The sequence below is a fragment of the Pelodiscus sinensis genome, chromosome 9 (assembly GCF_052426305.1).
Source record: "Pelodiscus sinensis isolate ZL-2025 chromosome 9, ASM5242630v1, whole genome shotgun sequence".
Classification (NCBI taxonomy): domain Eukaryota; kingdom Metazoa; phylum Chordata; order Testudines; family Trionychidae; genus Pelodiscus; species Pelodiscus sinensis.
The window spans coordinates 14,988,532-15,014,830 of NC_143060.1; the positions used below are offsets into that span (position 1 = coordinate 14,988,532).

Consider the following 26,299-nt stretch of genomic DNA (forward strand, 5'->3'; position numbering starts at 1 on the left):
CCCCCTAAGCCTGGCAACCTCCCATGCAGGCACCATGCCCCCTGCCTGACACTGCCACTCCTACCTCCCCCAGGATGGCTCCCAACCCTCAGCCTGGCACCCTAAACTCCATCCCCTATGCAGCCCCCTTGCCCCTCCCGGCCCGGCGCCGTGCCACTCCTACAGACCCAGGCCTGGCACGATGCCATCCCCTCTCCCCACCCTCCCGTGCGTGCACCGTGCCAGCCCCCCGCCCGGCGGGCATCGCCCTGCCCGGGCCGCCCCTGTGCCCGCGCCCCCCCGCCCGGCCCTGCTGCATTGTGGTCCGCGCGCGGCGAAGATGGCTGAGAAGCAGAAGCACGACGGGCGGGTGAAGATCGGGCACTACGTGCTGGGGGACACCCTCGGGGTCGGCACCTTCGGCAAAGTCAAGAGCTGAGTAGCGGGCGGGGCGCGGCGGGGAATCTGCATCGCCCGGCGCGGGAGAAGCGGCGCCGAGCTGGGAGCAGCCCTCGCCTCTGCTGCGCGCACTGCCCCTCGCCCCGCTGCCGGGCACCCCCTCCGGCCGGGCACCCCCTCGCTCCCGGCCCCCCCCAGGCCGGGCACCCCCTCGCTCCCGGCCCCCCTCCGGCCGGGCACCCCCTCGCTCCCGGCCCCCCTCCGGCCGGGCACCCCCTCGCTCCCGGCCCCCCCCAGGCCGGGCACCCCCTCGCTCCCGGCCCCCCCCTCCGGCCGGGCACCCCCTCGCTCCCGGCCCCCCTCCGGCCGGGCACCCCCTCGCTCCCGGCCCCCCTCCGGCCGGGCACCCCCTCGCTCCCGGCCCCCCTCCGGCCGGGCACCCCCTCGCTCCCGTCCCCCCCCCCTCCGGCCGGGCACCCCCTCGCTCCCGGTCCCCCCCTCCGGCCGGGCACCCCCTCGCTCCCGGCCCCCCTCCGGCCGGGCACCCCCTCGCTCCCGGCCCCCCTCCGGCCGGGCACCCCCTCGCTCCCGGCCCCCCTCCGGCCGGGCACCCCCTCGCTCCCGGCCCCCCCCAGGCCGGGCACCCCCTCGCTCCCGGCCCCCCCCAGGCCGGGCACCCCCTCGCTCCCGCCCCCCCCCTCCGGCCGGGCACCCCCTCGCTCCCGGCCCCCCCCCTCCGGCCGGGCACCCCCTCGCTCCCGGCCCCCCCCCTCCGGCCGGGCACCCCCTCGCTCCCGTCCCCCCCCCTCCGGCCGGGCACCCCCTCGCTCCCGTCCCCCCCCTCCGGCCGGGCACCCCCTCGCTCCCGGCCCCCCCTCCGGCCGGGCACCCCCTCGCTCCCGGCCCCCCCCCCCGGCCGGGCACCCCCTCGCTCCCGGCCCCCCCCCCCGGCCGGGCACCCCCTCGCTCCCCCCCCCCTCCGGCCGGGCACCCCCTCGCTCCCGGCCCCCCCCGGCCGGGCACCCCCTCGCTCCCGGCCCCCCTCCGGCCGGGCACCCCCTCGCTCCCGGCCCCCCTCCGGCCGGGCACCCCCTCGCTCCCGGCCCCCCTCCGGCCGGGCACCCCCTCGCTCCCGGCCCCCCTCCGGCCGGGCACCCCCTCGCTCCCGGTCCCTCCCCCCCGGCCGGGCACCCCCTCGCTCCCGGCCCCCCTCCGGCCGGGCACCCCCTCGTTCCCGGTCCCTCCCCCCGGCCGGGCACCCCCTTGTTCCCGGTCCCCCCCTCCGGCCGGGCACCCCCTCGCTCCCGGCCCCCCTCCGGCCGGGCACCCCCTCGCTCCCGGCCCCCCTCCGGCCGGGCACCCCCTCGCTCCCGGCCCCCCTCCCCCCGCTCCTGGCCCCCCCCGGCCGGGCACCCCCTCGCTCCCGGCCCCCCTCCGGCCGGGCACCCCCTCGCTCCCGGCCCCCCCCCCCCGGCCGGGCACCCCCTCGCTCCCGTCCCGTCCCCCCCTCCGGCCGGGCACCCCCTCGCTCCCGGCCCCCCCCCCCTCCGGCCGGGCACCCCCTCGCTCCCGTCCCCCCCTCCGGCCAGGCACCCCCTCCCTCCTGTCCCCCTTCCCCCCCTGCTGCCTGGGCATCCCCCCTCGCTCCTGTCCCCCCCCCCCCCCTGCCGGGCAGCCCCCTCGCTCCCGTCCCCAGTCCCCCTTCCACCCCTCCCAGCCAGGGAGCCCCCTCGCTCCCATCCCCAGTCCCCCACGCCAGGCCAGGCAGCCCCCTCGCTCCCAGCCCCAGTCCCCCACGCCAGGCCAGGCAGCCCCCTCGCTCCCAGCCCCAGTCCCCCACCCCAGGCCAGGCAGCCCCCTCGCTCCCATCCCCAGTCCCCCACGCCAGGCCAGGCAGCCCCCTCGCTCCCAGCCCCAGTCCCCCCTCCCCCCCCAGCCAGGCAGCCCCCTCGCTCCCGTCCCTGAGGCACCCTCCGGGCCCCCTCCTCCCGTGCATGCACCATGCAACCCAGTCGCTCTTTTCCCCAGTCCCACCCCCGTCCCAGGTCGCCACCTCGCTCCCTTCCCTCAAGCACCCCCCGTGCACCCCTCCCATGCATGCAGTCCCATACGCAAGGCATCCATGGGGCAGCTGCCCCCTCCCTTGTGCATATGCCCCTAGGGCCAGGGCAGCCACAGAGAAGTCCCCTCACTCCCTTCCCCCAAGACACCCCCTGGGGATGCGTTCCCCCACCCTACATGCACCATGCAGCCTCCTCATTCCCCTCCCCAGTCCCATCCCTAGGGCAGGTCAGCCCCTTCGCACCCCTAGTGCCCACACCGGGCAGCTCCCCTCCCCTGCATGCACCGTGCAACCTCCTCACTTCCTTCCCCTAGGCCAGGACAGCCACTGGGCAGCCCCCTTGCTCCCATCCCCCAAAGCACCCACTGGGCAGCCCTGCCCTCTCCATATATGCAGCATGCAGCTCCCTTAGCTCAAACCCCCAGGTCATGTACGGAGCAGCCCACCTTCCCATCAGTGCAGGCATTGTGCAGCCTCCTCGCTGTCATCCCTCAGGGTACCCACTGGCAGCCTCTTGTGCAGGCCCTATGCAGCCCCCATGCTTCCTTTCCCAGGGCACAAGCCATGCAGTCCCACCCCCTTGCCCCAGTACATGCAACCTCCCATTCCCTGACCCAGCACGAGCATAGTGCAATTCCCTTCTTGCCACCTGGTTTCCTCCACAGGCCCGCACTGCTCCCTCCCTCTCATGGATACACTGCATGAAGCCCTGTGCACTCCCTCTCCCATGTACACTCTTGCCTGTGCCCAGTGCAACAGGTGAGGCCTGTACAACCTGTAGTTACTATGTAACTACTCTGTGTCTCCCTCACCACTCCAGTGCCTGTATTCCACAGTGGAGCCTTTCCCTGTCCTTCATAAATCAGGCCAGTCAGGCAGCATCAGGAATCCAGTTCCCCTGTGCATGCTCGGTGGTAGCCGTGCCTTAGCCACAGCAGGGGTCAGGCCTTCTTACTGTTGGTTACTATTGCCAGAAAACACAGTGCCTGGGATTGCTATGCAGGGAACCAGACCTGGCAACCAAGGCTGGAAATATTTGCCTGGGGAGTGTTGAGGCAGCAGCACAACATAATCCACATAGGTGCCAGGCTGCAGGAGCCAGGCAGGCTAGCAACTTGGTTAAAGGAAGACTGTGGTGTTTAAAACGGAATGGTAGCCTCCCTATTGTTCACCTCAGAAGAGTAGGGTGTTCAGCTGACCAGATGCACTGATTTTCATAGGACAGTTGCAGTGTTGGGGATTATTTCTTTTAGAGGCACCTATAATCTCCTGACCACCATCCCAGATTTTCGCATTTGCTACCTGTCATCATAGGGTATTCACTTTAATGCTTCCCTCTGTACTTAGTGTGTGGCCTTCCTAAAGCTGATATGTCCCTGCTGCCCAGGAGGCACTCTAGAGCAAATGTGGGTAAAATATGGGCTGGATCTGGCCTACCATGATGCTCTGGGCCGCCAGCATCCCGTGTCTCTATGGGACTCCCTCATGCCACTCAAAATGGCCAGCTGCTGGGGCCACCATGGGATCTCCATGCCCTGCCCCTGCCCCCAGCACCATCCTCGCAGCTCCCATTGGCCAGAAACCAGCCAATGGGAGCTGTCTGGGTCATGCGTGCAGTATAGGCTGTGCCCAGAGGCCCTCCCAAGGAGTGTGTGGTGTGCAGAGATGCACACTCTGGCCCCAGTAGCTGGTTGCTTTGAGCAACATGTGGGTCCACAGCAGGCAGAGAGTTTGCCTGAGGGTTCTACTGGGCTGCTGGCCAGGAGCCACCTACTATGATACATGTCTCCCAGCCAGAGCTTGCACCTGGCACCCCACTCCATCCCTGCCAGCTCCCTGCCCTAGGTCACAACCCAAACCTTCTACACCCTCCTCCAGGTCACAGCCCCTTCCCAGAACCTGCACCCTTCGTAGATTGCTCTTCCAGGTGAAAAATCCTCTTCTGCACCTATACCCTTTCCTGGACCCTGCAACTCAATCCCCCAAGCTGAGGTGACAGCCTTCTCCAGCCCCAGATCACAACCCACTCTTTACTAACCATACTCAGCCATTTCTAACCCTGACTTCTACATTCCTCCTTTGCTTGTGGGTAAGAATAGAGTGTTCAAACTGTCAGTCGTGCATGTAGAGGAAATTGGAAACAAAATGGTGAATAAAGAGACCTGTCTTAGCTAGGCACCATTTAGTTCCATCTTGTCACCACTGCAGAAGATGTAGCTGGTATCATGTTAGGGCAGGGATGTCCAAACTTTTTTCAAAGAGGGCCAGATTTGATGAAGTGAACATGCGTGAGGGCCGACCATTTTGCCTGACATTCCTTGAACCATTAAAATTAAATGCAAATTAACTATTTTATGCAAAGTTTATTGCAAACAGCATACTTTTCATTTTGTCACAGGGATGACCAATCTAAACAGGTGTTAAATCACTCTGCCTTTCATATCTGAAGGCCAGATGAAAAAAAAAATCCAGGAAGCTGAAATATATGTCAGGAACATTGTAAAGTACATTACATATTATTGGTAATAAAGGTTGTCTGTCAACTTTTAAGTTCAAAAAATATGAACAGGAACATAACACCATGTTGTGTCCAAATATATTTATAACTGATTTGGACCAACTGACATTAACTGAGATTTTACAATGTATTCATCTCAATACATATGGATTTGTTGGGGGCCATAAAAGATAGATATTGCCAAATTACCTGGGGGGCCGTATTAAACCGGGACACGGGCCGCAATTGGCCCGCGGGCCGGACTTTGGACATGCCTGTGTTAGGGAATAGGGGAGGTGCACACGAGCCAAAGATGATCTCTTCTCCCTTGCCCTAAAGACATCATACATACTCCCAGTATCAAAGCAGCTTTGGGTTGAGAATTGTAGCAGAAGGGTCAGGGTTGATTTATGCATAAGGATTCCTACCATAGAGGCTGATTTCGTAATCAGTCAAAATTCACCTTGCACTTTCAGCTCAGCTACAGGCTTTGCCTCAGTTGTCTGAAAGATGTGTGAATAAAAATCCATGCACCTTCTTTTTTCCTTAATAATTCCAGTGTTACTTCCAATTCATTTGGACTTTTCTCATGTAACAGCACCAAAGAAAAATACACAATTCATCTGTTCTCTAAGAAGAAAAATTGTTCCTCTTCACTTGAAAAATCCCAAATGCTCAGAATAAAAAGTTATTGGGAAATATAAATAAGCCTAGCAAAAGGGGACCATTTAAATAATCAGATCATTCCTGTGTACAATCCCAACTTTCATACTCAGCCAACAGTTTCCAAAAGACATGTTTAAAGCAATGTAAACAATTTGTATGTAAGAAAAGTCCTTTTGATGGAGTAGTGGCTTTATGTATTATTTTTCTTAGTATTTTGCCCAAACACCATCCCCTTTTCTAGTGGGAGTTCAGCATGTGCACAATGGACCTGTGATTTCCAAACCAAGAGTAAAGTAGGTGTATTCTTTGTATGCTGAATTATAGCAATTTTGATTTAATGGGCACTAGAGTAACCTATAATGCCACAGGACTCCTGTAATCATTAAGTTGTAATAAGAAACATGAAGGAAATTAGATATATTATGAGCTATTGATTCAAGCTTACATATATATTCCATAATTATTTCCTATTCACTAAGAATATGAAATATGTAATCATTGTTCAGGCTGATTTGTTTTTAATAACCCTAGTGATTTGGTACCATCACTTTGCACAGTGTGTTAGCGAAGTCGCTGTTCTTGCCCCCCCCCCAAAGGTGTATGCTTCAAAGATGAAATATAAGGTACTGCACAGTAATTAAGAAGGGGAAAGGGTGTGGGGTTATTGAGGAGGAAAAAGGATTTCTTGCAGATGGACAGTTTTAAGCAAGGACTGGATTTTGGTTAAAAGAGAAAGATAACAGGATTCAGCAAGAAATCCAATATGGGATGGCTTGAGTGCCTAGAAAGAGTTGTGAGAAGAGTCAAAGACAGCACTGAGATTACAGGTCACAAGATTTCATTAGGTGTAGTCAAAATTATAGGAATTAATAATAGCAGTAAAGAAAAGCAGCATCCAAGAACCCCAGCCAAGATGATGGTACCATGTCCTGTGCACCATATATACAGATCAGAGTCAAACCCTGTGCCAAAGGGCTGGCAAGCCAGAAGACAAAATAGCCATAAATAGAGGTTGGTGATTAGGGATGTAATATTATAGTCAATTAACTGTTAAGCAAAAGCTTATAAGTTAATGCTATAGACTACATGCATTTCTCCCCCGCCCCTACCACACATACATACCCCTTCCCAGTTAATTTTTTAGCAGGCTGGCCAGCAGCCCAGCTCAGTCCTGGCTTGCTGGGTCTGGAACCTACTAGCTACAGCTCTGCATTTAAAGTGTATTAGGAGCCAGGCAGGCAGGCAGCCTGGCTTAGTTCCGGCTTGTGCCGGGTCCGGGAGCTCAGACACCCCCCTACCCCAGACAGGGGCTGCTGCCAGCCTGCACTGCTGCCTCTGTATCAGAGGCAGCAGCGCAGGGTGGCAGGCCAGCCAGTCTGTGAGGGGGTCCCCTTGCAGACCAGCTCCCGCCTGGCACCTGCGCTGCTGCCTCTGATAGAGGGGCTCTTCAAGAGTGGGGCTGGAGTGCACTAGCTGCCAGTCCCACCCCTGCGACTGTAGAATAATCGACTAACTGATAAGAATTCATGAGGCTAATTGACTTTTCAGTTAACCGATATTTAATATCCCTAATGGTGATATAACATACAAGCACATGGTTATGATGAAGAATCAGGGCAGCTTTGTTTATTACTGTACATGTTTTATTCTCCTTTTTAATTGGGCAGGGTTAGGAGAAGGGACGTTAATAATAGGAAATGAGTTCTCTCACTGTCCCATAAACTCTTCTGTTTGAGTTGTGCTACTTGCAAGCACATTAAATGCTTTGATGTTTATGGCATCAATGAAATCTAAGTGCCTACATACAGAGTTTCTGTGTAGAGCTAGGGCATTTGGGGACATCACCGGTCATTAAACTTTCATGATTGGTGCAACTGCTTGCAAGAGAAATATTGTTTCTTTTCACCACTATTTTCTGCTCAAAAGTAACTAAATCGGAAAGGGCCATTTTTAGAAACAGATTTGTTCACATCTCTTCTGTGCTTGCCTTGCTCACCTCTTATGATGCAGGTTTGCCATACACTGGCCACTGTTCAATAGAAGACGTAGGTACCTAAGGAGAGTAAGGCTGTTCATTTTCTTTCATTTTACTTGGCTTCTTTGAGGCTGTAGCCAGCACTGATGACTAGCCCTTGCGGTCATTGTCTTGTAAGCACTAGATAGCGGCTGCTTTTCCTCTCATTGCCCCCATCACTTCCACCACAGGACTAACCTCCATTAGTTCAGGCTTTGATAGACCCAGGGGCACTTCTGTTTGTGGTTTTTGGCTTTGCAGGAAGTGGCCAGAACAGTAGTAACTAATCAGAAAGTGTCAAAAGCGACTTTCAAATGTAGACCTCCCCTCTCTCTCCCACCACCTTTCTGTTCTAGGGAACAATTGAGAAAGCAAATGATTTGGCTTAGTTGGTGTTAGCTTTCTGAGAAATTCCCTCTTTCTTCCCAGTGGCTCATGGTGAATGCCAAGAGCTGAAAGCAGTAAGGGGCTTATGTCAGGCCACTGAAGTCAGGGAAAGACATCTATTGACTCTCATAGGCTTTGGAGCACACCCTGAATGTGTGTAATAAAGAGAGAAGTGCACTGAAAAATGGCAGTGATATCAATAGTTCAGGAGTATGAGTCTTTGGGCCTGGTGGGCTCCTCTCTTTAGGAGGAAAAGCTACATCAAAATCTCAGAGTCTCTCCTTTGTGGAGTGCCTTTCCGTCCAGAGGGAGGACTTTATGACTCCATGGAGACTTAAATCCTTCCAACCCCAAAGATCTATGGGTCTGAGTAGCACTACCTCTCACCCTGGTCTTTCCCTCCACACACATAATAAGGTCACCCCGTTTCCAACAGCAGCCCATGATCCTGAGAAGCTTCACAGCTGCATACAACTTCTCACTTCACTCGTCAGTGGGAGGAGATGTGTGGAGGAAAGTTCTAGCGACATCAGCTCATGGGGGTTTCCAGGCAGACAACCACCAAATTCTAAAAGGGAACGTGTTTGTGGAGTGTGCATATGTGATGTTTCTGGGGGATTTCTGCAAGTCTCAAGGGAGCATACATTGGAGCCGCTACTCCCCTCCTCTGTTTCACATTCCCACCATTCAAGATACGTTCAAATTATTGCACCTCCACCAGAATCAGGGGAGTGCAAAGCCTTTTATTTTGGGCTGTTTTGTGAGCAAACGGCAGGAACTGCCCCAAGAATCTGGAGGATCTTAGTTCTAAAACCTTTTCTAATATAAGTGTTTAACTAGCCTGAAAAAGTGTTCAGGTACTGCGAGCAACAGGTTTTCCTGCTTCCCTGCCGCAGGCCAAAAAGTTTGAGAACCACTGCTCAAGACAAAACATGCCCAGCTTTTTAAACCTTTCCTCATAGATCAGGTTTATCAGTTTTGTTGCTCTCCTCTGCTCTGTTTCCAATGTGTCTACTTTGGTCCTGCTGTGAGGGCAAGGGACTGCACTTGATGACCTTTTGAGGTCCCTTCCAGTTCTAGTATTCTGTGAGTCTAAGAGGTTGCCCATGATAGATAGACACAGTACTCTAGCTGAGGTCTCACCAGTGCCAAGTAGAGTGGGATAATTATCTGCCATGTCTTACATATGATACTCCTGTTAATACCACCCAGAATATGACCCTTTTAGCATCTGCATCATGTTGTAGGCTCACAGTCCATTTATAATCTATCATAACCCTCAGCTCCTTTTCTGCAGTATTACCCTTAGCCACATGGGCAGCTAGTATGGTAGGCAGGGGAAGGCATTGGCCCCACCCACATTCCGTTCCCAGAATGCCTGCTGTAGGCGTCCTGGGGTGGAGTGTTACTACCCCAGAGTCCATCCTCCCTGTGCACCTAGCTGGGGGCACTGTAGCTGTGCACCTTCTGCCCTCCCCATGTTCTGAGGCCGGGGAGGCTAGGGCCACGCGCCCTCCACCCTTCCTGTGCTCCAGGGATGGGGAGGCTGGGGCCCATGTACTTTCTGCCTTCCTCTGCCCGTGGTGGGGTGGGGTGCGGGTGGGACCTCAACAGAAGGACTGGGGTTAGGGTGGGGGGCTTGCCTCCCCCAGCTCAACTTTCACAGTCCACCCATGCTTAGCCAGTTATTCCCCATTGTGTAGTTGTGTGTCTTGTAGAGGAGCACAGTGTCTGAACTAGACCCAGCAGCAGACGATAAAATCATTAGAAAGAACAGAACACAAGCTAACAACCAAAGATAAAATGGAGGTTAGGCACCACAACCTACTAAACATGGCACAAATGTGTGTTTACTCTAGCATGGACAGATTCCTCTGGCTGGAAACAGCTACATTAGAACCCTAAAGTTTTTAAAAGGCAATGTATAGTTTATCTCTCAAGACATTCATATAAGCTTAACAAGTCACTGGAGAGTGAAACAACAATATCACTGTATCTAATGCTTACTGTAAGCAAAAGATGAATGGATTAGAAAGCAGACTGTTTATCTTTAATTATTAATGTGTTTGAACTAAAAAAACCCTGCAAAGGTGGGTGTTGTTTTTCAGGGAAGGAAAGGAGATAAGCTATTCAGTACCCATTACTTTTTTTAAATGCAATCTTTCAGGCCTTGTCTAGTATTCTTACAAGTGAGGACAGGAGTGATGTAAATACACAGTAGAAGGGAGCACGCTGTCCTTTTGACTTCCCGTACTCCTCGTGAAAGCAGGACAATCAGCATTGATGGGAACACCCTCTCAGTTCGAATTAGTGTGTCTTCACTAGACCCGTTAATTCGAACCCCAGAAAATCAACTACGGCTGTTTTGAACTTATCTGTAGCTTATATAAGAGGTGTGGCAAGGGATGATTCTTTAATATCGGAAAATGGTTTGAGATTCTCCAATGGAAGGTGCTCCATGCACACACACAAAGTATTATTTATTATGCTTTCTACTGTTGGGGTGTGTGATTTGTAGGCCTAAAATGTGCGGTTTCTGTTTTCCTGCAAATCTTATGTCCTATGGGTTTATCCATCCCTGATGCTGGGTCTGTAGATATTGATCTGATGTGCTCTATGCTGGTCACCCTTTTCTCTCCGCCCACTCTTCTTCATCACAGTATATAACCTGTACTCCATGTACATGCTACATTAACCCTGGCTGAAAGAGAGACTGACTTCTTTCCAGCACTATGCCACAAAGGGCCTGGGGAGAATTTTCCCAGTGCAGGGTCACCATACATAAGCATATCGTGTCGCCCTCACAGATCCCAGAGCAGAGTTTGCTTTAGTATAGGGTTTTCAGAGGAGGCTTTAAACCAGAGCAATCCTTCAGAAGCTGTTATTTCCAGAGTCCCAAGAGATGCAAAGATGCCTTCTAATAGTGATGACTGATATAGTCTGTGGACTGTGCAGTGAGAATGACCCTGTTTACATTAGCCTATCGTTAAAACCTTGATTTCCATGCATGATGCAAACTGTAGCATACTACATTTCCATTTCTGCTTCATAATATTTAAAACATTAAAATAGGCATGCAAAGCTGTGCTTTTATTTTCAAGTGTGGCCAAGTGTTTTATTTTTAGGATATGCTTATTGAGGAAAGAATCTCTGCAGGGCTTATCTCTTTGCTAATAATAATGACCTCATCCAGCCACAGTGGTAACAGCGTTCCTGCTCTGTCGTTTTCATGCTCTGTTTCGGTCCACACTCAGACATTGCAATGTGCTTTAACAATCAGCTCAAAACTTTTAAAATGGTAAGCTTTTAATACTGTAACAGCAGGATTTATCCATAAAACAATTAACACTCCCTATTTTGTGCTTCAGATTATTATGATGTGGCCTCTCTGATTACAAATGTCACTGTATCTTTCTTTGTGTGTCCTGTAAAAAAGTTTTCAGTGTCATCTATAAAAAATATCAAAACAAAAACCCACCAGTGTCCCAAGCTTTTTAATATATTGTAAAAAATATTAAGTTTTGTGACTGAATGTAATCCAGCGCTGTAAAATAGAAGGTATATATGTTAGAGTGCTTTAAACAAATTCTCAAGTAGAAAGAAATCAGTTTTTTAAAATACATCAATTTTAATCTCTTAAATGTGTGATTTCATTGGTTTTCCCCTGTTTAAATTTTAGATTAAATTTAAATTAATTAAAATTAAAAAATTAAATTTTGGATCTCTTTTCATAAAGAGAACTCCTTAGCTATATAATTATTAAGCTACAGATTTATTTTAAAGACTTAATATAAAGTTGATTTCTGTGAAAGACAGTAAGGCTACGTCTAGACTGCAAGCCTCTTTCGAAAGAGGCTTTTTCGAAAGATACTTTTGAAAAAGCCTCTTTTGAAAAAGAGCGTCTAGACTACAATCAGTACTTTTGAAAAAACAAGTCGCTTTTTCAAAAGAGAGCACCCATGCAGTCTCTTTTGAAAATGCACTGTTTGCATTACATAGCGCCTTTGTTTTGAAAAAGCACTTTCGAAAAAAGGCATTATTCCCCGTAAAATGAGGTTTTCCGCGGTCGACAAAACCTCTGCGTTATTTCGATTTACTGTCGACAGAACGCGGCAGCAGTCTAGATGCAAGTAAACATTTTTCGAAAAAAGGCCACTTTTTTCAAAAAATCCCTGTAGTCTAGACACACCCTTAAGTGTGTGATGTCAGAGACAGGCAAGACATTCACAGCATTTACTAAATAGATGGAAATAAAAAGTATATGGGAACAGGACAAAACTGAGAATTTTCAATTCAAACAGAATCTCAGTGCTAAGACACGGCTGTGTTCTTGACATTTACCAAAAATGTTAAATGGAGAACTAGATACTTTTGAGAATAAATGTCAGCGAAAGCTTCTGGGCACTTGCTGGAAAGACATCATTATTAATGAAGAGCTCTGAGAAATAACCGGCTATCAGCTCATTCATTACCCACCTGAATGCACTGGACATATGTGAGGCATATACTCCAGATACCAACACACAGCTTCCACTTGGCAGCTCCATGTGTAAATCTAACCAGTAAAAGGAGATGAAAGCGAACAAGGGAAACCCGATGAAGACCTCAGCAAAATAGTCTTTCTCTGCCATCTGCTCCTGCTTCTATCTGTTATATGGCACAAAGTGGAATGGAAGAAACAAGTTTTTGCTATGTGTTCTAGTATAGGTGCGGGAAGCATGTTATGTAAAGGTAATGAAATCTATACAATTAAAAGCAAAATATTAACCAACTCTGTAAAAACTTATGTTTGCACAGTGTAAGTAGCAATGGGATAGGGGATGTACAGGTTAAAGTTCTGGCCTCTTTGATGTCTCAGTGTCAAGAAAGACTCCCGTTAACATAATCTGAGCTAGAATTGTACCTAATCCATGTCAAGTTAAGCATGTGTAAGTCTCTGTCAATGGGGCTGTGTCCAGACTCAGGGGTTTTTTCGAAAAAAGTAGCCTTTTTTCGAAAAAACTTCACCTGCGTCTAGACTGCAGCCGCGTTCTTTCGAAATTAAATCGAAAGAATGCGGCTTTTCTTTCGACGGTGGTAAACCTAATTCCACGAGGAAGAACGCCTTCTTTCGAAAGTGCTCTTTCGAAAGAAGGCGTTCTTGAAAGCAAACAGGCTTTTTAGAAAGAGAGCATCCAGACTCACTGGGTGCTTTCTTTCGAAAAAGCGGCTTGCTTTTTCGAAATTCCGCGTGCAGTCTAGACGCTCTCTTTCGAAAGAGGCTCTTTCAAAAGTATCTTTCGAAAGAGCCTCTTTCAAAAGAGGCTTGCAGTCTAGACATAGCCTGGGTGACAAGGGATGGATCACTTGATGGTTACCTGTTCTATTCATTCCCTCTGGGACATCTGGCATTGGCCACTGTTGGAAGACAGGGTACTGGACTAGATAGACCTTTGGTCTGACCCAGTATGGCCGTTCTTTTGCTCTGTATTCAGGTCCTCACTAATTATCAAATTAAAGGGAAAAAATGGTGTTAAAGGCTTTAAAGTTGTACACTGCGACATAAACATTGGTACCAGTGGTATTATTGCTATGATACGCAAGGAGCTTCCTATAGATTTCATTTGGTTATAATTTTGCCTTCATACACGCGGCACTCTTTGTGGCACAGTCTGCTCACTCACAAAGAAGGGGTCTAATTCTGAGCTCACTCACGCCATTTTAAATCTGATGTGATTCCACTAACCTCAGTAGAATTACTCTCAGTTTACATCAGTGCAAGTGAGAGCAAAGTCAGCTCCAGTGTGCTCAATGGCAGATAAATCACATCAACCCAGTTCTCTCTAACCTCCATTTTTAAAGGATGTACTAAAATTTGAAGCAGGAGTCCTAAAATCAGAGCTTGTATAATTTTTAAGAACTGGTTTCCCACTGCAGTGTTCAGAAGCTGAGAAACATAGCTGTGGAAATGCCTGTCGAGAAAAGGCTTCTGCAGAATTTGGCCTTTGATGTTATTTTGCACAGTGCAATGGTTGTAAAGTTTTAAGACTAAGTTATTTGATATTTAGGCTACTGACTACTGTGTACCAATGAATATTCTCCCCTGTCATTTATGTATATCTACTTATGAGTAATCTAATCTTTACATGATGCAGATCCTTGAAACTTAGCCTTGGCTCCAATCTCCATAGAGACAAATAGCCCCTTCAGGGTCATATTTTCTTCAGTATTTTAATTTGTTTTTAATTAAGCTGCCGCTCTCTTGTGTTCCAAGACTGTAGAGGGAAAACAGTGTATACCAGGACACATCATAGACTAGAACTTGTCATTATTCTTGATTAGATCTTTGTGCTGAGCTTCACTCCTGTACAGAGTGCTACTTTAATGTCTATGCATCACTTAAGTCCCACTTAAGCGCTGTAAATTCACTAAAGCTTAAATGGTACAAGAACTTTCCCAGGATTCTACTTCTTAGAGGACACTATAACTGGAGCTAGGTGACGTCCGTACCCTAATCGCTAGGCTTATCGACTGCCCTCCCATATATGCAATATGAAAATGTGCGGCTGCTTATTTTTTCTGGGGTGAATGCAGAGATTTCCACTATGTTTATTAAGTTCTTGCAAAGACAGATGTCTGTGTAAGGCCTTCAGTACAGCACCCCTTGGTTATGGTGGGAACTGTTTGGGAGAGGGTGGTTTGGGAGTCATGAAGTCCAACGCATGAACATAACCTGTCTTTCTGTTTAAATGCCTCTTATCAGCTAATAAGTATTTTCTGATTCTCACAAGAAGTTTGTTAAGTGGGTATAGAAGAGGCTGGCTAAAACTGAAAAAAGCTGGGAAATTTCACATTAAGTTAAAAACTCTGAGCTAGAGTCTCCACTCCTGGTACTCTGCTGCCATAGACAGTGATTTGTACTACTACAACTCAGAGGAGAATTTGGCTTGCTCTACTGAAGCAATCCACAAGGCAAACTTGAAAAATCCCATTTACTTGAGGCAGGTAGAAAGCTTTCATAGGAAAAGGGGACTATTGCCATTCACTAACTTCTGCCAAAAACGAGAGGAAATTCTGCTGTTTCGAGCCTGAAGGTTCATGAGAAAACTTTTCCAGTATATGATACATGAAGGACTTCGTGGGCGAGGTAAAAAGGCTTCCATTTAATGTGATTAGAAATAGAAGGATTAGAAGTGTGTGAAGTGGAAGGATTACAACATGGTAGAAGAGGCAGGGCTAACTCAATCCCTTCACCTCCCTAATGGTTTGATGTTCAATGAGCTGACTTTTGAAATATGCAGTTAGTCAGAAACTGCTTGTTTTTTGATCTCAGGGTGATGTGTTCATGGGAATGTCATGCTTCCATACAGTTTACAGGATTTTGAACACTCCGTATAGACCTTCATAGAGGATACTAAGTTTCACTCTCTCCATCCTACACAAGCTCCTCCCTTTCCTGACAGCGAGTGGAAAAAGTGCCTCAGAACAAGCTCTCGGACAACATAGTTTCCATGTCCGTCAGAGCGGTAGCCTCCAAAATTTTCTGTAAATTACTCAGTTGTGTCCATGTCATAAATCCAGGCTTAGGGCCTGGACTGAGATTACTAGACTCATTTTACACAAGGCCATTGAGTCATCTTCAGATAGTGATTCAGATCCAAGCCACGCTGTTGTCATCAACCTAGAGATCATACCTCTGTGTTAGTCATCTGAGTCATGGAGTCCAAACACTGGTCCCCTGGACAGGCCTGAGGTTCCAATTTTCACACAGTTTACCCATTATGACCCCTCCCCCACTGGTTCCTCAGGACCCACCTATTTCAAATAAGCTAAATTGCTCTGACAGGTCATTGCATTCTCTTTAGTGACAATCTAATGCTCTCTTTCCATTAGTTGGAGAACACCAGCTGACTGGCCATAAAGTCGCAGTAAAAATTTTAAATAGACAGAAAATTCGGAGTTTGGATGTGGTTGGGAAAATCAAGAGAGAAATTCAAAACCTAAAACTCTTTCGGCATCCTCATATTATTAAACTGTAAGTAATATCGCTTCTGCTTCCCTGTGTTCATATTCCTTTTCAGGTCTATGCTGAATCAGAAGGAATTCTCTGGAATGCATTTTTGTTTCATGAGCAAATTAAATTACACTTGCAGAAGAGGGGAATGGGTGAAATTGTCATTTTGCATATTGAAAAGCATATGAGTGAACAGAGCCACCTAATATTCACCAAATATATATAATATATAATATAATATTCACTAAATTCAGGACCTTTTGTATTTTTTTCCCAAGTAAATTGATATACCTATTCATTATGGACCTGTCCCATGCTCACTGAAATCAGTGATTTCAAAGAGCTTTGGATCAGGCTGTCTTTATGCAAGTCTAGTCATGGACCCTACCAAGTTACAAGTTAAGGCTTTGATCCTACAGATCTAACACATGCTTTCCTTTACTTGACTTCTGTGGAACTACTCACAGTAATATAAAAAGCTAAGCAGGTGTGAAGGTTTTTTGCCGTATTGGGGTCTAGTCTTGCTACACTGAAGTCAATGAGAGTAGGATCAGAGCCTTGGTAAAATATATAGACCAGTCTTGAGGGGAAACTTGGGGTACAGGCAGTCCCCGACTTACGCGGATATTATTGCTACCTGCGAGCTCCGGGGCGAGAAAGCCCCGTTCGTAAGCTGCTCCGGTGCCCGCGCTTCTGAGGCTTTGCCAGAGCAAAGCCTCAGAAGCGCGGGAACCCGCCGCTGCTCTGGCTTCAGTCCCGGTGCCTGTGGTCTGCTGGGGACCGTCCCCAGCAGACCACAGGCACCGGGACTGAAGCCGCAGCCGCGGCAGGGTACCGCGCCTCTGAGACTTTGCTAGAGCAAAGCCTCAGAGGCGCGGCACCCTGCTGCCGCTGCGGCTCTGCTCCCGTGTCCCTGGTCTGCTGGGGGGGTGGGGAGCAGATAGTGTGCCCCCCCCCTCCCCCAGCAGACCAGGCTTTTGTTTTGGACCCTGGGGCAGAGCAGCTGGGGCGCTGCCGATTGGTCCTGCAGCGCCGCTCTGGGCACTACTGGACCAACCCGGCAGCACCCCAGCTGCTATGCCCCAGGTCCTGATTCAGCCGCTGCTGGTCAGTTTCAGCAGCGGCTGAATCAGGACGCCTGGGGCAGAGCAGCTGGGGTGCTGCTGGGTTGGTCCAGTAGCGCCGAGGAGCGGTGCTACTGGAGCAACCCAGCAGCACCCCAGCTGCTCTGCCCCAGGCGTCCCCAAGTCAGCCGCTGCTGAAACTGACCAGCGCTGACTACAGGAAGCCCGAGGCAGAGTTGCTCTGCCCCAGGCTTCCTGGAATCAGCCGCTGATCAGTTTCAGCAGCAGCTGACTTGGGGAAGCTTGGGGTTCTTAAGTTGAATCTGTATGTAAGTCAGAACTGGCGGTCAGTTCCAGCAGCGGCTGAATCTGGACGCCAGTTCCGACTTACATACAGATTCAACTTAAGAACAAACCTACAGTCCCTATCTTGTACGTAACCCGGGGACTGCCTGTATTATCTTGGCACTACCATGCACAATAACTTTGCAGAATCAAGTTCTGCATACTTACACATGTGTAAACCTCATTCTTTTCAATGGTAGTTGTGAGAACGGAGGGCTTGCAAACTGCTCCTTCAGGCTCAAGTAACTATCATAGATGTCAATGGCAGTGATTGTTCTCTCTTCTCTTTTGACCTAATCCTGCAGTCTTTGAAGGGAATGAAACTATTGTCTGAACAATGACTACATGATCACAGGTTTCGGGTGAAATCCTAGCCCCAAAGCAATTGGAGTTCTCCATTAATGGTCTGCACACTAAAGTTATCAGAATACTAATGTTACCGTTTCCCATTTATTATGTGAAAATTCAGGCAAGAGTTTTCAAATTCAACACTCCAAGGTATCCGAATTTAAATTGCACATTGGTAACTGCACTGCAATAGTTTAGTGTTCTCAGATTAAAAAGCCAGAAGCTTCAAAATGTAACTACACAAATCAAGTTGTGATAGTAGCCAGCTATTAAATACATTTGGCGTAGCTATAAAATAAAGTGGTTGCATGGCAATTAGAGGATAATCGAATGTTTAGAGCACTCTTGAAACTGTTACGTAAATGAGGCACCTTCCTCTTCGAGGCCAGCAGTCAAATTCTGCTTTTAGTTAATCACTGTAATGCCGAAGTAACTAATGACTTTAATGGAATTATGCCACCACATATCTGAGACCAGATTAATACCATGTCATGCACCAATAACAAAAAAGTGCTTCTCAAAGATGAGTCTTACCCGATTCCTATATTTGTCAAAGGGAACAAGTTATGGCCTAAAAACTAAATCTAAGTTAAGAATATCAGTAGAGTCTGGGCTAAATCATGGAATCATGAAATTGTATGTTAAAGAAAATGAGCAAGTGAAAATGCATTATATTTAATTTTCATTTTTACTAGATTTATTTCCTATATACAGTAGCAAATTATCAGAGATTTTATTAATAACTTGGTTTACTGGATCTCAAAGCACCTAAAGTATATTCATCCTTATAGATCTCTTGAGGGTTTTACTGTTTGAAGAAGGCAGAAGTTATCTGTTCACTTCTCATATAATGATTACAGAACACAAATTAAACTATAAGCAATGGAAACCCAAAATTTGAGTACAAGAATGTGATCCTCAGCTAATGCTACTAGAAATGTATGTAGTTTCATTTGGGTCAGAGTTATGCCAATTTACACCATGTGAGAAATTGTAGAGTAATAGGAAACATTTACATTTTACAAATTCACTCTCTGTCTTCATATGCATAGTGTAAGATTTATGCTAATTAGCTTTTTTAAATTAATCTAGGATGTTGTATATTTTTACTGTTATGCAGTGTCCAATAGATTAATTGTGTTTTCTGGATACTAGTCTGTTTCCTTAAAATATATTTTCCTGCCTATATTACCTAGAGTTCTTTTCTCCTACATACTCAGTACCGGGGGGGGGGGGGGGAGGGGGGGAGGGAGGGAGGGAAGGGTGTTATATATATTTTTTTGCATTTGAAGGCAGCCTGCATCTCTTAAGACATTGCTGTAAAATGGAAATTTGAAAATCAGGTTAGTCCTACAAGAGTGGTAAATTAATGTGGCAAAGATTTCAGAGGATTATGTGAAAGAATGAGAAAAGAAGAGGTGAGTTTATGAAACAGACGCTTTCAGCAGACCATTGAAAGTAGGGATGTTAAAGACTAGCTGACTAGTCGATTTCTTCCCCTCCCTCCCTTGTTGCCCCTATGAGAGAGAGGCAGCAAAGGGAGGTGGGAAGGGATACTTCAAAGTGGCAGTGCCGTACAGCAGTATGGCGCTGCGACTTTGAAACCTCAAGGCCATGTTACAAAGGGGCAGCCATTTCACAGCTGATCCACAGATCAGCTGTGCAGCAGCTGCTCCTTTAAAATGCCACTTCTGGCGTTTCAAAGGAGCAGCTGCTGCTGAGCCTGGGGTCAGCTGGGGACTCCCAGCTGATCCCGGGTTCTGGGGAAATGCCGCGGGGAGCCCAGGATCATCTGGGGAGTCCCCAGCTGACCCTGGACTCCACTGCCCCTTTGAAACTCGTGGAGGCACTGTTTCAGAGGGGCAGTGGAGCCCGGGGTCAGCTGGAGAGTCCCTCACTGACCTCGGGCCCCCATGGCTTTGAAATGCATTTCAAAGCAGGCACCCGCTTCCCACTGGCCCCGGGCTATACGCAAAGTTCTGCATTCCTCCTCTGAAGTGTACAAGAGCCCCAATAGGGGCTCTTGTACACTTCAGAGGAGGAATGCAGAGGTGTCTATCGACTAGTTGATGGAAATTTAGTCAACTAGTCAGTTAACTGCATTTAATATCCTTAATTGAAAGAGATAATTGTTTATCATCTTGAGATGTAAGTAATTGCTTTTCATATATAGAAAGCAATTATATACACAAGGTCAAAAACAATGTTTGTTGCATGGAAAAAATTATAATAGTAAGCCGTTTAAAAGCCGTGCCCTGTTGTCACTAGTCTTCCTAAATTCTCTCTCTTTTGTTCTTGAAGATACCAGGTCATCAGCACGCCAACCGATTTTTTCATGGTAATGGAATATGTATCTGGTGGCGAATTGTTTGATTACATCTGTAAGCATGGACGTGTAAGTGAGAGAAAGGGGTGGGCACAGAAATCAACATGTGGTCCGAGGGGCTGCCCCCCATGCTCACTGCTAGCGGAGCTGGCCCTCCCCCTCTATCACCCAGGCCAGTGGCAGTTGCTCTCGCTTAGTGGCTGGAGGAGCTGGCTCTTCTCCCCTTCCCCCCGCAGCCTGTGGAGCTGGATCTCTTGCTACAGTCTGGGACCAGAGGATCTCACACTCCTCACCCCTGGCCTTCCTGGGTTGTGGGGGAGGAGGAAGGAGGGCACACGTTCCTGCTTGTCCTCTCCCCCGCTGCACATGCTCCTGTGCCAAGATACACATTTGTGGGATGGTGTTGACAAATAAAATGGTTTTGCTAAATGGATTATTAATTACAAGGAGACTCGCTGGTAACTCCCTTATGGCTGTCTTGGTAGGTTTCATACAGCTACCAGCCAGGAGCAGATACATTGGGCTAATAAGGGTCTTAGGATAGTGGGAAAGCTCAGGCTACAATGCTAATGTTCTTCTCTCTGTAATGTCACAAAATAAATGCATTTTATACTAAACTATTTTATATAAATGCACTGGTAGAAGGAGTCATTTCCATTCGTCCCTTAAATATATGAATCCAGTTCTGATTTTCAGCCTGATTGTTTCCAGTTTATAGAAAATACTTGATCCTTCTGAACTTTGACATATAGAAACTACATTTTTTTGTGAAAGGAACCATTGTAGAATTATCAGTACAAATGATCAAACACAAACTCATTCCCCGTTGCATTCTTCCTCATTAGAGACTCATACAGCTGGTCCATTTTTAACTTCTCCTAAGCCACCTACTGCATTCCTCAGGGTGGAATTGTTCCCTGTAGAACATTGGTAATGCTTTGTCAAGTCTAGATTAAAATCTCACACGATAGGGCTGCTGTTGACTCCTTAGTGAGACTAGGTCATAGTTTAATGGATTTCACTGCTCAGAAGCCCTTTCTTGGTGCTTAATTTGTAATGAAAGAGGTGCTGAGGCTCAAGCAGGTTTTTTCATAACTGACAGGGCAAGCCCAGAGGTGTGAAGGCTATAAACTGCCAAGGCTAGATGTGCCAGAGGCTCAGTCCTCATGCAATTTAAGCACTGTCATTGGGAAAAGTCTGAATTTAACTTTTCCTAATTTTGTCACATGACTCCTGAGCATTAGCTTTATTTCTAAACAGTAAGGCTGCATCTAGACTGGCATGATTTTCCGCACATGCTTTTAACGGAAAAGTTAAAAGTTTTTCCGTTAAAAGCATTTGCGGAAAAGAGCATCTAGATTGGCATGGACACTTTTGCACAAAAGCACTTTTTGCGGAAAAGTGTCTGTGCCAATCTAGATGCGATTTTGCACAAGAAAGCCCCGATTGCCATTTTCACCATCGGGGCTTTTTTGCGCAAAACAGTTTTTGCGCAGGAGGGCTTTTTCCCAAACGAGAGCAGCATAGTATTTGCGCAAGAACACTGACAATCTTACATTAGATCGTCAGTGTGCTTGAGCAAATTCAAGTGGCCAGTATAGACAGCTGGCAAGGTTTTCCGCAAAAGCAGAAGGAAAAATTTGCCAGTCTAGACCCAGCCTAATGCAGTATCCAATGCAAGGGGGACAATCTGCTTTATACTTTTGGTTCTGTTTACAATCTTGTAATCTGATTACTGTAATTTTATTTGTGCATTCTAGAGTTTTCCAACTCATGCCGGAGCCAAAACTGTTTTGCCAAGTGTTGTTTCAGATAAAGCTTTAACAGCTTCTTCTGGTGTTTTGTAGGTGGAAGATGCAGAGGCTAGACGCCTTTTCCAGCAGATTCTCTCCGCAGTGGATTACTGTCACAGGCACATGGTTGTCCACAGAGACCTGAAACCAGAGAATGTGCTGCTGGATGCACACATGAATGCCAAGATAGCTGATTTTGGTATGTGACCCCCACAGCATTCCAGAAATGCGGCCAGCTACAAGCCACTTGCTGGAGTGTGTCAACATAACACGCCTTACAGAATGGAGTCAGTTTGCATAGTCATTAACAATTTCATAATTTAAATGGAAGAGTTCATAATTGTAAACATGCACCTTTCAATGAAGACCGGCATTGCTAGTTAGAGCTTTTGTGTTTGTGGTATAAACATACATGGGTTTTATTACAGTGGAGAGATATGTAATTGGCAAATTCATCACTCTTTTTGATGTAATAATTTAAAAAACATTTAGCTAATGTTCATGATAGACTCCAATGCAGTTACCTCAGAGTGGAATTTATCCCTGTATGAACATATGAACGTCCATACTGGGTCAGCCCAAAGGCCCATCTAGCCTAGTATCCTGTCTGCCAACAGTGACCAATGCCAGGTGCCCCAGAGGGAAGGAACAGAACAGGGAATCTTCAAGTGATCCATCCTTGTCATCCATTCTCAGCTTCTGGCAAAGAGAGGCCAGGAGCACTATCCTTGATCATCATGGCCAAGGCTATCCTTAGGAGGGTGCTGGGCCTGGTACATAGGCGCCAAGTTTCTAATCTGCTGTGGGGTGCTCCCCCTAGCTCTGCCCATGCTTCACTCCTTCCCCAGTGCCCTGCCCTCACCTCTTTCCTGCCACCACAACTTCCCCATCTAGTTCCACTCCTCCCCCAAACATATTGCATACTCACTCCTCCCTCCTCCCACTGCCTCCTGATGCTACGAAACATCGGATCCATGGCAGGAAGTAGGAGCTTTTAGGGAGGGTGAGGTGCTGATTGGTGGGGCTCTCCGATGGGCCTGAGACATTGGAGGAGGGGGACAGGGAAGTTCTGATAGGGGGTTGTTGGTGGGTGCAACAGCCCTGGACCATAGCATCTGGGGCAGTCCCACTGATTCGCTGTACCCAAGGGACAGCTGTGATCCTGGCTAACAGCCATTGATGGACTTATACTCCATGAATGTATCTAGGTCTTTTTTGAAGCCTTTTACTTCTACTCTCATGTACCTACTCCTTTTGTAGAGCTGTTTTCCTGTTTTTACTAAAGAGCAGCAACAGAAGTCCTCAGTATGATTTTGCAAGCTAGTTAACATTTTGAGGTGGCTCTTTGCAAATGCAGTCTTTCTCCAAGTGACACGTGATGTCAGAATTTTTTGTAATACATTGGGCCCCGTCATTCCAGACGCCTCCAACTATTTAATTTTATTATTTCATAATGTCCCCCAATCCTTCGCTTGCTACTCCTCCTCCTATCCTTTTAGAAGCATAGAATTCTCATGAACCATACATTCAAAGCACATGTCAATATGCAAGAGTCTTGCTTTTAGGGTTGTCGAACATGATGTCAGATGGTGAATTTCTGCGAACCAGCTGTGGCTCTCCAAACTATGCAGCACCTGAAGTCATCTCTGGAAGGTATAACATCTCATTTGGCAAACCCCTTTTAATGCAAGTATACATACAGATGTGAGTCTTGCCTCTGGCTCTATTTGAAACTGACGTTTAAAGAGTAATATAGACTTCTCCATTTTTAAGTGTGAGAGTGACTCTACTGCCAAACCCTTATTTAGCTTTTGTTCTATGGTTACAAATATAAAACAATCTTACTAAAAATAGTAATGAGTTATTAAAAGACATTTGTTGTTTATATACTTAGTTAAAGAATCTGATATATACATTTTTTTTACCTGAATCCTTGTTATATGCATAGCATTTCCCTCCCCAAAATTCTTATTCACCCAATACGTCAAATTTTATGTCTGTTGATCTGTAACTTTGTTATGTTGGTAAAGAGAACTGTTAATTGATAGATCAACAAATTTTTCTCACCCATTTCCCAAACCTTAACAAGGGTCTCTATCCCTTTCCAATACCTTAACAGTGGTTCCATCAGAAAAGTCTTATCTTCTGGCTTCTTTTAATCGATGTCTTTTTGAAAGAAAAAAAGTTGCTGCCTTCATGGGGTGGAATGGTTGTGATTTCCCGTTAAATTAATGTTAAACAAAACTGTGAAGCGGTCATGCACCACAATGCTGCTGTTTTAGACAGCATTATATATATTGAAAGCATTACCCAGACCTAAATTAATCTGCATCACGTTCAGATGGAAGTATGACCTTTTGTTTCCCATTTCAGAGAAAAAAAACTGATTTGCCCAAACCCATACAGGTCAGTGACAGAACCAGGGTTAGAATGGTTTCCAATTTAGTGTCTTGTACATATTCTTCATAACCACCTGTTCTCCAGTCGTGCACTAGTTATTTTTATACTATGTCTTGTTTGCATTAATTTTAACAGAAAACAGGTGGCAAAATCCCAGTATGCTTTCCCCATATCATTTTTACTGCTGTATCTTATCTAACAGGCCACATAAACACAGCATTTTGATCAATGTAGATTATTTTTTATTAAGTTCCCTGTCACTTATGCCAATGGAAGTGATGGCAGAATTCCTTCTGAATTAGACCACCAGAGAACTGAGTCGAGGCATCAAATCTACATACCAGGATCAGTGAGTCATGCTGGCCAGACGGGGCAAAACCAGAAAATCCACAGCTGCTGCAGCTCCAGGAAGAAGCTGCTAATGAAGGTTGTCCCCACTTTCCTTAGAGACCTAACTGCTTTCATTGAAGCCATCTAGAAGTTAGTACTCTGTCAGAGCACATCAAGAGAAAAGGTGTAAGTTACTGCCCACTGGATCTCATGCTGCAGAGCCAAAGGACTGCAAAGACTCAACCATTTCAGTTTGTTAACAGTTAAAAAAGAAACAAAAAAACCATCGAGGTCTAACTTAGGGATGTTCCATTTTGATTAATTAACTAATTGAAAAGTCGATGGGATTTCCATCGACTGTTCGATTAGTCAATAAGGCCAACACGGCTCTCCGCCTTTGAAATATCCAAGAGCCCCTGTCTTGTGCATTTCAGAGATTGAAATGCCATGTGTACAAGAACTCCAGCTGGGACTCTTATACAGTTCAAAGTTGGAACGCTGCCACTGTGCCTCTGCTCCCTCCCACAGAGCTAGAGCCAGGGGGGAACTGGCTTTTAAGCTGGCTCCCCCCAGCACCCTGTCCTCTTTCCCTCTCTTGCTGCTTCTTTGTGATAGAGGCAGCAAGGGGGGAGAGCGACTAGTTGACTAGTGTGTTGCTTATCAGATAGTCGACTAGTCGATTAGGCACTTACATAACTAGTCTAAACTAGGTTCATCTACTAAGTCCCTGATTATACTCCCTTCCCTTTATCAGACCTCTCCTCGGACTCCTTTACTGCTGGTCAGATTCTCATTTTATATCATGGCAATTTCCCAAACGGCCCTGCTCTTAAAGGAACAGTGCCTGTCAAAAGTTATCATTATAGTATTTTCCATTAGTGTGGAGATTCATCAGTCTATTAGTTCTGTTGTATTATTTGCACAGTGATTTATGTAGGAGAGCAGAGTGTGGGAGCTGAGTCAAAGTTCACCTTCTGCCATGACCTGATGGGTAACAGTATGAAAGCGCACGTTGTAAAATAGAGCAGATATATCCCGATTGGGTCTAAAACACACATTAGCGATCATCCTAGCAATCTGGGAATTGAGCAGGCATACTGGGCTCTCAAGACTGTCAAAAACAGGATTTTAAAGGTAGGTATCCTTAGCATCTAAATAATTGGCCAGTTCTTTTCTAAAAATGTTGCGTAGTCAGCTGCTCTCATTAGCCTCAATAAGAGCTGACAGGTGGTGAGCATTTTTTAAAATAGAGCAAATTATTTAGGTGCCTGAGTATGGCTGTAGGAGCCCAACTTTAGGCTGACAACTTTTGAAATTTTGGCCAAAGAAGAGCCTGCTCACAATTTACTGGAAAAGCCCGATAAGCAGTGATCCAAGGGCACCCTAGCTTTGTGATAACCAAGCTCATATTATTAGTTCCCTACAAGCCTGATTGGACTTGAAGGCATAGTTCTAACATTAAAAATAAACATAGACAGGTGTAATATTTGCTTCGGTGGATGTTTAGAAATAGTTGTCAGAATCCACCAACAATAGGACAAGCTTGTCACAGACCTGTTGGAGAGTAAGAGTGAACTTTAGATTCATTAGCCTCCGTGGGTTGCACTTCCATGTCTCAGCTGGAATGAGCAACAGATGCTAAGTTTTAGCACAATGGGGTAGGAGTATGAGCTGAAGCATTCAGCCTGCAGGGTCC

General features: G+C 47.3%; 1 protein-coding gene across 1 annotated transcript in view; it reads left to right on the forward strand.

Moving 5' to 3' along the window:
• The first annotated feature begins 252 nt into the window (after positions 1–252).
• The window catches only part of PRKAA2 (protein kinase AMP-activated catalytic subunit alpha 2), a 36,761-nt gene continuing 10,714 nt past the window's right edge, over positions 253–26,299 (forward strand). Inside the window, exons 1-5 of the mRNA XM_075936056.2 lie at positions 253–413; positions 15,877–16,018; positions 20,056–20,149; positions 21,928–22,072; positions 23,439–23,526. Of these exons, the coding sequence (XP_075792171.2) occupies positions 320–413; positions 15,877–16,018; positions 20,056–20,149; positions 21,928–22,072; positions 23,439–23,526 (563 nt within the window). The 5' untranslated portion in view covers positions 253–319. The remainder of the gene's footprint in view (positions 414–15,876; positions 16,019–20,055; positions 20,150–21,927; positions 22,073–23,438; positions 23,527–26,299) is intronic.